The 13,178-nt window shown below is 32.6% G+C and overlaps 1 protein-coding gene across 2 annotated transcripts in view; it reads right to left on the bottom strand.

Moving 5' to 3' along the window:
* The window catches only part of Usp25 (ubiquitin specific peptidase 25), a 137,862-nt gene that overhangs the window by 85,564 nt on the left and 39,120 nt on the right, over positions 1 to 13,178 (bottom strand). For both annotated transcript variants that reach the window (XM_026411960.2, XM_026411967.2), the window contains exons 4-5: positions 13,040 to 13,163; positions 1,675 to 1,837 (exon numbers count right to left, since the gene is read on the bottom strand). In XM_026411960.2, coding sequence (XP_026267745.1) covers positions 1,675 to 1,837; positions 13,040 to 13,163 — 287 coding nt within the window. The remainder of the gene's footprint in view (positions 1 to 1,674; positions 1,838 to 13,039; positions 13,164 to 13,178) is intronic.

Below are 13,178 nucleotides of genomic sequence, written 5' to 3'. Positions count from 1 at the left end.
AAAAGATTACTTCTTCTATGTGCTGAAATTTATCACAAAAATAAAGAATATCAATTACCTATACTTGCCTTTTAGATAAAACTTTAAAGCTAGTAAAATTACCAGTTTTAATAAACTCTCAGGTAAGAAGAAAAGCAATGTTTTTCCAGTCCATTCCCTCCAACCAAAACAAGAACCAAAAAATTTGAAATGTAAAACAAAATATAAGGTAAAAATAGATGGATTAATCTACCAAGTGTGAAAGAAGACAGTGGAAAGTGTTTATCCTAAAAAATAAAAGGAGATTGTTCCTAAATCTATTATTAATAATTTAATTATCACCTCAAGAAGGACTTTTCTATAAATATGATATTGAGAAATCCCTATTCTAACTAATGTATATTGATTGTTTGTAAGTATTTTCTTTTCTCTTGTACTTTAAAAAAAAAAAATTCTAATCACTGAGCCTCAACTATTGGCTATTAATTGCACTGGGAAAACAACCATTTGTCAAATACAGGCAGCAAAACATATTCATAAATAATCAGATCACAGCCTTAAAACTATATTTCATGTTTTAAAATGAATTTTAAACTATGAAATGTACAAAACCTTAATTAAAAAAGAACAGAAATTCTCATTAGGAACTGTAAAAAATAAGATACAATTCAATGTCTAAAAACAAAAATTTTAAGAATACAAAAAATTAAATATACGCAACTATTCAAGAGATTGTTTTAAGTTTTGTAATCTTATTATCAATGTCAACAGAGAATGGTAAAAATTATGACAACTGTCATTATCAGAAAAAAAAGTTTTTAAAAAATCAAAGTGATCAGGTAAATACATTATAAAGAAAATTTTTCAAAATTGAGAAAATTATGGATGTCTACACATACAAATATCTTGTATTTTAGAAAAAGTTACAGAACTTTACTAAGGGTAAAGTTTTACTACAGGTTTTCTAAGTTTAAAAGAAAACATGTTATTCTTGATTTATTGTTATTTATTTTTCACATTTTACATTTTTTATGCACTGCTAATATGCACTGAAAATAACTTATTTGTAAATCCATGCCAACCTCAAATAAAATACCTCTTCATACTGAAAAAAATTATTTAAATGAGTAAAATACTATGAATAACAGTTTCCCAGTATATCCAAATAAATCCAACCAGACCCACAAAAGCCAGTTGTGGGTATCTTGATTGTAATGCTTCCCTAAATCTGCAATGAAATATATACAAAAAATTTTCTTCCCACCCCTACAGCAATTCCTAAGATCAAGGATGGAGAAGTACATAAGTAGTAGTCTACTGCTGAAGCTCCACATTGGGTCTGGGGATGTAGCAAGTTTGAGAGCACTTGCCAGGCATGCAGGAGGCACTGGGTTTGATCCCACCACCAAAAGAGAAACACACACACACACACATACACACACATACATACACATACACACACACACAAACTCACAAGAGTGGAGAGAAGTGAAGGGATACTACAATCCCCAAACTAATTTACAGACAAGAGCATATTAAAAGCTTGCTTGCCTTGTGTTTAACACAATCTAAAAGAACATAACCCTAGCCCACTTAGTTTTTCCGACTTTTTTGGATTCTCCAGAAAACTTCATTCACTCTTTCAGTTCTATCATGGCCACAAAAAAAAAAAAGAAATGAATAAAAGATACTTACCTGAATAACAGCACTAAACCAACAAGTATTGCCAACATTTTTTAGCCCAACAGGAGCTTTGTCCTGCCTTTTTCTATCATAAGGGTTTCGAGAATCCCTCCAAACTTCTGTAGGGGTCCTCTTCAAACATGCTTTATTTTCTGCTATGCTGGCTTCAAGAACTCTTAAGCGAAGAGAGAAGATGATTAAAAAAAAAAAAAAAAAAAAAAAGGTATTATATAATCTATAGCCTAAGCAAAAGCATAATGCCATAAACTTTTAAGCATTTTGATGCTACTCAAACTCTGGATAATGTGCCTGGGGAAGTAACAGTTTTGCTAACTTTACTCAGGAAAGGTTAGTTTTCTTGAAAAGGCATAGTGGTGGCAATGCCAACAGACCATGTGCAGATTTTTTTTTCCCCAAGATAAAGAAAATTTCAAACTCAAAAAGATAGTACTATGCAACAAAAAGCATATTATATTGTGTTTCAAAAAATTAATGGCTTAACACCTGAGCAATCACTGAACTAAAGTACATATTTACAATATAATAACTTTTTATAACAATTAATCTGAATCATCACAAAAATAAAAACTAAACAAACTAAACTTTTATCTCTATTAAAAAAAGATAAATGAGATAAATTATCATGTTCCTTTCAGCTCTAAAAATCTCTAACTCTGTGACAGCTAAATAAAGAAAAAGAAAACATGTGGTCACTTATTAACCCAAAAGTTACTTATTAACCTTTCCAAAATAAACTTACCTATGGAATATGTTAAATGCAGTTCAGCTAGGCAAAAGCAATGCTACTCTTTTTTAATGTCTTTCTTGCTTGTAAGGATGCAACAATGTATCTACAACCATGCCTAATTTCCACATACAAACTGAACATCTGTATACTCCAGAAGTGTGTTACTATTCTAATAAATAAAAATAACATTAAAGGGTCTCAAGCTATTTTGTGTTAATTACAAAAACCCAACAAAAATTAGTTTTTCCGACTTTTTTGGATTCTCCAGAAAACTTCATTCACTCTTCAGTCATCTTTATCTAAAGAGATTTTGTCTCACCCAAATAAGTGTCAAAATAATATACTTTTATATTTAACAGTGCTATTTACAACATGACATTAAATAGTAGGATTCCAAAGTTTTCTTTATTTGGAATAACTTATGTAAACATAAAACAAAAGTCTCTAAAAATGAATAAAACATAAAAAAATGGGTAACTATATGTTAAAATGTAAAGATTAAACTAAACACATTTGAATTTACATTTCCATCATATTTAAGATGCCCAACATTAGCAGCAATACTCTTGGCCCCAAATCAACTTTTACTTCCAACTCCAGACCCCAGACTTTTTCAACAAAAGACAACAGAAGTCCTGTGGAGGTATTTAGATGAATTGGGACAAAAGAAAATCAGAATGTACCTAGAATATCCACAGATACCAGAAAGCACATTTTCAAGAACACAAGGGTGAGATAAAAAGCCAAAGAACCAACCTCAGAAAAAAAAGTTTTGGTCAAATTGTGTAGTTCAGCATAATAAACACAAAAATAATAATAATCAACCAGAACAAGGTGAATTTGTACACAGAAACTAGTTTATGCTCAAAAGAGAAAAGTTAATGCACGGTATACAAAAACAACTGTAATACAAATGGCTTTTGTATTTAGAAAGTGTATTTCACTTTTTTATTGACTTTTATTAATGGAAGTGTTTCCACTGAAAATTTTGGTTTCTTTTTTAACATATACATATGTATACATAAAATAAATCTATTTGTATTCTGGTAAATAGAAGTGAATGAACAAAAACATGCAGGAAATTTCTGAAATCAAGACAGACAATACCACAAACAGGAAAGTACAACCAATACCAGTGATCATACATGAGACAGACAGAGTGCCCAATAATTGATTAGCATTGGTGGACATATGCAATAACCATTTAAAAGGAGAATTCTAAAGCATATTCTAAAAATATAGACTGGTCAAAATATAGGAAAATTAAGTTTAATCTTTAATCTCCTATTAGATAAACTTCCACTACTCTATTCTAACTACTAATTATAATAAAATATTAGCAAAAAACAAATCTTCTAAATGAGATCACACATATAATGAACAAATATATATATATATACAAAAAATTATATATATATATATATTACATATTTATATATATAATTTATATATTATAAATATTTAAATATATATTTTATATATTTATATATAAATTTATATATATAATATACAGGTCATATATACATTAGTTATAGAAAATTTGAGGAACAGAATTTCTGTGAAATAAACCCAATCTGCAAAACTTAAAATTTATATATGAATTACAGAAAGTAATAATAGAATGGAACTCAGTCTAAGATGAAATTGAGCAAAACTAGGTCTTATATTTTTTACAAGCATCAACAACCCAACCAAAATCTACAACCTAGACTGCCCGGTGATCAAGTTGTTTCTTTTAATTCCAGATCTGGTTAAGATTACTAAGCCCCAGGAAGTTTTCTAAAACCATTTCAGATACAGTTAATTATCTTGTCTCCTTCTTGTGAACCTCTCCCCACCCCACTCCACGCCCCCCCCCAAAAATATATAGGATATACAAACAACAAACAGTGCAATGTGAATATTACATTAAATAATGAGATAATGTGTAAGCTCTTTAGTTCCCTTGCCCACACTCTTCTCCCACTGGGTCATGGGAGAATGTATGGCTTCAAATGTACTTTCTAAGATTAACAAGCAGCTTTCCTAAACTGTGTTATACTGTTCTGCAAAGAAAGTTGGAAGAAAAAGGAGGATAGTGATATAAACCAAGACACCACCTTCCTAGCATTCCTACATAATAAGTTCTTTACAGAGGTCAAATTAGGTACAAAATGTATTAGCCATTTGACTGGGGCTGGAGAGATGCTTATAATTGCTCACTGCTCCTCAAAATCACCTAAGATTCAAAAATAAAATAATGCCCATTTCCTAAACCATATTTATATTTGACATAGATATTATTAATATTGCTCAATTTAGTCACAATCTTATTATTCATTATAACAAAAACACAGGTTTTAAAGAAATAGGCTTATTATAATATTTCTTAGCCACCTCATAAGATAGAATTATGGTTCTCAATGTTTTCTTGGTGAAAGAAAACACCATTAAGTACATAAAAGAAGAAAGCCATAATTCTGTGATCTACTTGACTTAAAGCTTTTAACACATTCACTTCTGTGTTCCAGCATAATCTTACTATATGCTTCAGCAGGCTTCCTCCTACCACCTCTCCTGGTTCCTAAAGGACTTTAAAAACACTGCACCAAAAGTATCTATTAATCAAGGAGTATCTCCCATTAGCATCTGAAAGACAGAAACAGGGATTTCTTTACCTCTAGACCATATATGATAACTAGAAGAAAGTAAGTTAGCTTGATTTTTTTTCTTTTAAAATTAAAAGCCAAACCTCTTTGCCCATGTGGTATTCTATTTCCAAGATTTTCACGTTCTATAACCCAGTTACTTTCAACATAAATACAAACTTTTATGAAGTGAAGTCCTACATAGGAGTTCCTTCCCTGGTCTTACCAGTGATACTTCCCAGCATAATGTATGCAATAGCTAGATTTCAGGCATTATAACTGACAAAGGGGAGAAAATAAATGTTGTAAATCCTAGAGAATTCAGAGAAAGCCAATAACAAAATGTAACATTCTGAGAGGCAAACTCATCATTCACAAATAAAAAATCCAACCCCCACACACATCACCTGCTTTCTTATTTTCTCAACACTGGTTGTGACCTTGACATCAATAGTAGAACAAGACAACAAAACATTTTGCTGTCTCTTTTCCTCTCACACACAGTGAAGTTAAAAATATCTCACTGCAGCTTATCTAAGACTCTTGGTGAAGCATTACACTCACTGAAAAGCATGCATCATTTAAGCTGCAAAAATCAATCAAAAATTTTAAAAGGAATTAAGGAAAGAAGAAAGAGAAAAACAAAAGGTAGAAATGATTTAAAAGAAATAATAAAGTAAAAACTTGTATTCTTATTGAGATCACACTAAACCCATAAATCAATTCAAGGAAAAGTGATGTGTTTTACAAAGATTGGGTTCTTCAAAATCCCGTGTACATTCTTGAATATATTTCAGTGATATTTAATAATTTTTCTTATGCTTTTCAGCAGAAGCCAGAACCCAACACATGCTGGACAAGCACTCTACCATTGAACCACATCCTCAACACAATAATTTCCTTCTTGAAAGTGCTTGCATATTTTTTATTATATTTACTTCTGATCTTTAAAAGATGTGGGGTGGGGGGGTAATCAGGATTGCCTAGACCTTTTTTTTTATTTTTTATTTGAGTCAGGGTCTTGCTAAATTACTTAGGGCCTTGATAATTTGCTAATCAATATTAATTTGAACTTGGTGATCCTCCTGCCTCAACTAGGATTACAGGTGTGGACCACCATATTCAGCTTTTAAAAGATTTATGAGTTATAAATGGTATCTGAAAACAGAAAGGAATATATAAATATATACACATATGTATTTATTTTAATATAAAACTCAAAAAAATCATGTGAATGAAATCACATAATAGCTACTCTCTAATGTCAGGTTTCTTTCTCACATTTTTTAAGGATTCCTTCACATTTTTACACGTAGTAGGAAACTATTTTCCATAGACTGCTTAGAATTCCATCATGTAAATATACCAGCATTGCTTAGCATTCTGTTCTTATAATATTTGTTTATTTCCAGGTTTTAATTACTATAAAAAAATCCACTACAATTCTTTCTCATAGATCTATATTTAAGAGTGGAAAATGTTGAGTTTTAAAATAGCATATGTTGAAAGTCATTTAAACTCCACATTTCCCAAAATGCCACCATTACATATTCCTACCAGCAGTAGATGAGAGCTCTGGATGACCTGCATGTGCTGTCAGTCAGCCGTTTATACTGTGACAAAAATACCTGACAAAAACAACTTAGAGGAGGAAAAGTTTATTTTGAGCTCATAGCTTCAGAGGTTTTCTCTCTCTGTTAGGCCAAGTCCATCACTCTTGGCCTGATGTAAGGCAGAATATCAAGGCAGAAGAGTGTGGCAGAGGAAAATTGCTCAGCTCCTGGCAGCCACAAAGCAGGGAGAGAGAGAGAGAGGAGCCCGGGATAAAATACAATCCTCAAGGACATACCCCCAATGACCTACTTCCTCTAGCCATGCCCAATCTGCATAAATTAGCACCCAGTTGTCCATTCTAATTATTAACCTATCAAATGGATTAATCCACCGATGAGGTTACAGTTCTCATGATTGAATCATTTCATCTCTGATACTGGATATCCTATTTCTAACAGCTGAGCTTTTCCAAACCATAGCATGCTCTAATACTTGGTATTGCCGGCCTTTGATTTTAGCAATAGTGATGAATACATTATGGTGACTGTTCTCTAATGACATGACTAGAAGTAAACTTCTGATTGAGCTTGTACCATCCAGATCATCACTTACGTTGTAATTTATCATGGTCCAAACAAGGAGATGTTCCACATTCATATACTAAGTACAAATCAAGGGACTCTTTCTGAAAAAGAGGCAATCACATGGGACATTGACTCCTGTCTAAAGCTGACACTAATTAGTGTCTCTTGTGGTGAGGGAGGTCAGAATGCTTAAGGATGGCTCCTTCCCACTCCTGACGAGACTACTTCACAACTTTGACCCTTCTTGGCGCCATTAATGGTACCTCACTGTTGCTGACTGACACTTGTCAAATTACAGTGTTGTTTTTCCAGACTGATCTGTGACTCCAGTCACAGTTTTGTGGCCTCTGAAATCAATGTCATATTTTTTTTTTTTTTTACTTTTCCAGACCATCTGCATGATGCATCCTTAATCATAAAAGGAACTAAAAAATGGGCTGATAGTATTCAGTGAGGCTTCCATGCTCCCTCCCAGCTACAGGTAGCTGTTATTATTGAGCATTAGGAGGATCCTCAAAAATCAGTTTAACTCTGCCTCTCACCTACTCATAGCCCATACACCTTAAGAAAATAGTACCTAACAGTTGCTTCCTAGGCAAAAATAAGAAACAGAAGAGTTTAAAAGACCTATTTTAACAATAGAATTACCCCTGACTATTCTTGGACATGATACTTTTTTTCTTTCCATAATGGTAACTGTAGTCTGTCCTGGTTGTTAAATATTCCAAGGTAGCTTCCAGACCAACTTAATTTCAGGTCATATATCTGGACTCTTCTTTTTGGTCTGAAAGTGCTTAGTGCATAAAAATAATGTTCCCTCAGTTGAGTGCACAGCTCACTCAATTCCTCTTCAGTAAACCATGGTGGTCAAAGTGGGAGGCACAAAGAGTCCCTATAAATTTTATAAAAATATTTTTACCAAGTATAAAAATATTTATACTTGGTACCTATAGATAAAAGGTGAGATGCTACTAGAGGATGATTGTGGGAAAAAATAAAATTATAGTAACCACTGGAAAGGGATACAATGATGTTGCAACCACCACAATGTGGTAATTCAAGATGGGAACAGAGAGGACATTAATAATCTTTTTCTTTCAGAACTGCTTGTCCAAAAAGAAGAAAGAGCCCTGGCAAAACTCTCCCACATTGCTTCACTGAGTACAGAATTGTAACAGATTTTATTTTTTGTAATTTTCTTTCCACTCAACAAAAATCATTTTATTATTTTCAGTAGTCCATTACTGTTGTTTAAATGTCTGGTTTTTGTCATTTTCATGGTTGCTACTTTGGGGATGATCCTGTTTTCTTCCTCTGAATACTCTTACGTTTTCTCAGTTCTGAATGTTTTAGAGTACCACTATAATAAATCTAGATATGAGCTTCTTTCAGTTTTCCTAATTAGGATTTATTGTACTTTGTGAAATTAGATTGTTGTCATTTTCATATCTGTAAAGTTCTTAGTGATTACTTCTTTATATTTTGCTTCAGGCCCATGCTCTCCTTTCGATGCACCAATTACTGTTAGACATACACTATTCTCCATGTCTTTTAACTTTTTCCTATAGTTTCCATCTTTTTAGACATACATGTTTAAAGTGGTTACAATTTCTTCTTATATATCTTCTAGCCTTCTGATGTGTTCTTCAGCCATTTCTGTTATTAAAGCTAAGTTCTGGTTTTATTTTACTTTATTTATTCTAATTTTCACTTCAAAAATACATTTTTTCTGGTGTTTTTCAAATGTGTTAGGTCATATTTTTACATTTTTCAAAATTTCCTTAGAATAATTAATTAAAGCATCGGTCACACTATCTGAGTACATGGGTAAATTTTCCCTGCCTCTTGTTTCTATTAATTCTCATAATGACTTTTTTCCATGTATGTTTGGTAATTTTGGCAGGTAATGCTTTTAGAGCTCCAAAAGTTTAATTAGAGGGTATCTTTGGAGTCTAGGACAAAGACACCTAGAAAGAAAATGTATTTTTGATACTGCCAGGACCTAGAGAAAATACCATTTAAAATTAAATTCCCAAGACTGTGATTTATTGTACCACTAAAGTGACACAAATTTGTGAGAGACCAACTTTGCAAGTGACTGAGTCACTCCCTGGCTGGATGATTGAGGCTTCAGGTGGCAGATGCCTTCCGGCCCTTCTTGGGTTCCAGGGAAGGTGTCTTCCTGCATGGGCATGCCTTCCTACAGCCCCATGGGTGGAGCTATGCTCACCTGTTTCTTTGTAATATTACCCCTTGCCTTGTTTGGGATAGAATGTTCCATGGAAACACCTTTTGTGTGTCCCCTTATCTTACTGTGCCCTTGGGTGTGGACTACCTAGATGTCAGTCAACCTGCTGACATCAGACATCATGAAGCTAGACTCAGCCCCCTGAAACCTGACCCCTTGCCTCATTTGAATAGCTTCTCCTCAATAAAAGGGGTCAGCATGTGCTTGCGGGCTTTCTCTCTCTCTCTCTCTCTCTCTCTCTCTCTCTCTCTCTCTCTCTCTCTCTGTGGACCCTTAAGGTCAGAGGAGCAGTCACAGCAACCCCAAAGAAAAAGGTATTTCTGTCTCTTGTGTGGTTATTTCACACAGCCCAGTTAGCCCAGTTCCCCTGGAGTGACCCCTAAGTGTTTTAGTCACAAACAAAACCTGGCACAAATTTTAGCTATAAAAATCACAGTAGAAGTTGTCAGGGGCAAATTCCATCAAGAGCACCCCTCAAAGCTATGGAAAAATATCTTTGTAATGTGCTTGTGGCTACTGAGGGAAGGAATACTTCTGATTTACCCTTACTGGGAATATGTCATCCTTTGACATGCAATTGAACAAGAGAAATAATCTCCTATTAAGCTGTCCATCTTATTTTCAAAATGGCCTCTGACTTCTTTTTCCTCCACTCAACAATGATTCTAAAGCAAAGTTTAATTTTACAGATACAAGGCAAATTCCATCAAGTCAAAAAGTGACTTTCAGTGTTCTGCACTTATTTCTTCAGATTTCTGCTTTCACTGATTTGAGTCCTTGATATTGGTCTTTACTTAACAAATCATAATACATTTTTAAAAATTCAAAAATATTTTATATCCAACAGAAACCATATTGTTTCTTTCCAAAAGAAAAATTTGTCCAAGTACCCTAGTCCACCATTTCTTAAAAGTTGGAGGTTTGCTCTTTGCAATAATTTTATATAAAGCTAGCCCTGCCTTCTACCAAGCTATTTTAAAGTCATGCATGAAAAGCCATCTTCACAAGGATTATACCATTGACAAAAACCAGTGCTAATGTAGTATATTAGTAAATTTCAACTACCTATAGTCCACTTTATGCCCTAGCAATATACTATGAGCTTGATGAGGTTTTCCCTCCAAGGATTGAAAGCTTGGGCCCTCATATCGTAAAGTTGAGAAGTTGGGTGAACCTTTAAAAGCTAGGGCATAGGAGAGGGTCCTTAGATCACCAGGAACATTTTTCCTCAGAAGAGACTGAGGGACCCCAGTTTCTCTCTCAGGCTCTCCAATCTGGATACTTGATCTCTCACTCCGTATACCTCCCACACTGATGGCTTCTGCTTAAAGAGTATATTAAAATTTAAAAGACTAAAAATGAAAAAGAATATTCTCTTAAGGAGTTTTTTTTCCCAAATTGTCAAAATTAGTATTCAAACAAAATATATATTGATATGACTTAACATCAATTAGGAAGTCTTAATTCCTTTTACTTTTATTATGTACAACAGTACGCCACATGACATCATTTTGGTCAATGACAGATCATGTATTTAACAATAATGAGATTATAATGCAGATGAATAATTCCTACTGCCTCATGATCAGGTGGCCACTGTAATGCCATAACACAAGCACTACATGTGTGTGGTGACGCTGGTGTAAACAAACCAATTGCACTGCCGATCCCATAAAGATCTAGTAGATACAATTATATACAATTCATAATTCTTGATAACAATGACTATGATAGTGTTTTATATATTTATTATACTATATATTTTATTGTTATTTTATAGTGTACTTCAATGTAAAAGAAATTTTTACTGTGAAACAGTATGTTACATTAGGTTGACAGCAGCCTCATACTTTTCATATTTACTACACCTCTAGATTGCATCAAGAAGCCACACTGAGTGGTTGACCTATACCATCTAGGTTTGTGTAAGTACAATCCATGATGTACACACAGTCTAATGAAATTGCCTAATGATGAGTTTCTCAGAACCTATCTCCACAGTTAACTAGTACATGACAACAATTAGCATATGTTACTTGAGAAAACAAGACACAGAACTAATACTAAACTGATATATAAGTTTTCAGACTTTTTCATATTTGAATGCTAATATAAAGTCATGTAACCAAAAATATACATATATATATTTTATAACCTCTTTCACATAATAATCTTCAAATATATCCTCCGCACCTAAGGAAAAACAATTATATTTCTCCAAGTTTAAGTACTGTCAAGTTCTACAACTATTCAAAGCAATTATTTAATGCAATCAATTTTTAAAAGATAAAGCCAAATTTATTTAATTTTTCAAATCCTTCACAAAATAAGCAAAATTAAAATGTCCAAAGATAGTCTATGTCCTTTTTGGTTTTCATTTAAAATTACCAGCACTATACTAGAGAGGGGAACAAGGAATTTTAAGTCTTTAGATCTTAAGATAATGTCTTACACAAAGTAATTTCCAAAGAAACATATAGACATTAAAAGCATAACAAAAAAAATAATTGTTTGCTAAATACAACAGCATTTTGAAACATCTCCTGCCATACAATAATCTCAGATTATTTATTAAAAATTATATGACTGATATCATGCCAAGGGTAATTATCTAAGAAAGCTGGAATGCTGTGTTACTAATAACTGTACTATAATAAAAAGAACAAAAGACAAGTTCATAAGACCCTTCTTATGAACTTGTCTTTGGAAACTCATTTAACTTATTGAAAGCAAAAGGTCTTCTTCAAAAAAATACCACTGTTTCAAAATAGCTGCTTAGAGAGTTATAGTTAGCTATAATTTAAGTTTTTCCTTTTTTTAAATAAGCACTGCTTAGTGATAAAACCAAATTTATTTATTTAATCCTTAGGTTAAGCAAATTGTTTTGATTTAAAAAATTATATGTATTATATGAAAAACACATTTTATCACACATCTTAGAACCCTATTTCATACACACACACACACACACACACACACACCCCACTATGATAGCTGTATATATGTACATACAACTTTAAATATATATATCATAGAATATATATATGTATAAATATATATATAAAATATATATGTAAACATACTATCAGAGTATAGATCAGAGGTTGGTAATCTACAGCCTGTGTGCTATATCTAGCTTGCTGATTATTTCTGTAAATCAAGATTTATTGGAAAACAGTCAACTTTATTATATTATACATTAGCTATGGTTGCTTTTGCAATATAACACCCAAGTTGAGTAGTTGTGACAGACACCATATAGCCAACAAAGCCAAAAATATTTACTATTGGCTCTTACAGGAAAAGTCTGCTGACCCTGGCTATAAATTTTAAAGTTGAATTAGGCAGTATACTCAAAAGGGATTTAGGGAAAGAAAAAAAAAGATCAAAGAACATTTAAATATACATCTAAATGTAATGCTGCATAATGACATTCCAAAATCTTAGAAATCTAAGTTCAAATGCCAACAGTACTATTATATGAAAAGTTTACATAAAACATAAAAATAACACAGAAGCATATTAATGATTTATTTACAATAAAGATTATCAAAGCAAATTATTACTTGTTATATATATTATTTTAATAATCTACTTTACACAGATTATGTTTTACCTGCTAATGGCTTGCTCCTCATCAGTTATTCCAGTCTCCCTGAATGCCCTGTTTGATTCCGCCAAACTCAAGGCAATTGCTCTCTGAAGATCATCTTTATCATCTCCAGTGAGATCAATCACATCTGAAAAGCAAAACT

Source organism: Urocitellus parryii, chromosome 2, assembly GCF_045843805.1.
Source record: "Urocitellus parryii isolate mUroPar1 chromosome 2, mUroPar1.hap1, whole genome shotgun sequence".
Classification (NCBI taxonomy): Eukaryota; Metazoa; Chordata; class Mammalia; order Rodentia; family Sciuridae; genus Urocitellus; species Urocitellus parryii.
This window is presented reverse-complemented; position numbering and strand designations above follow the sequence as displayed.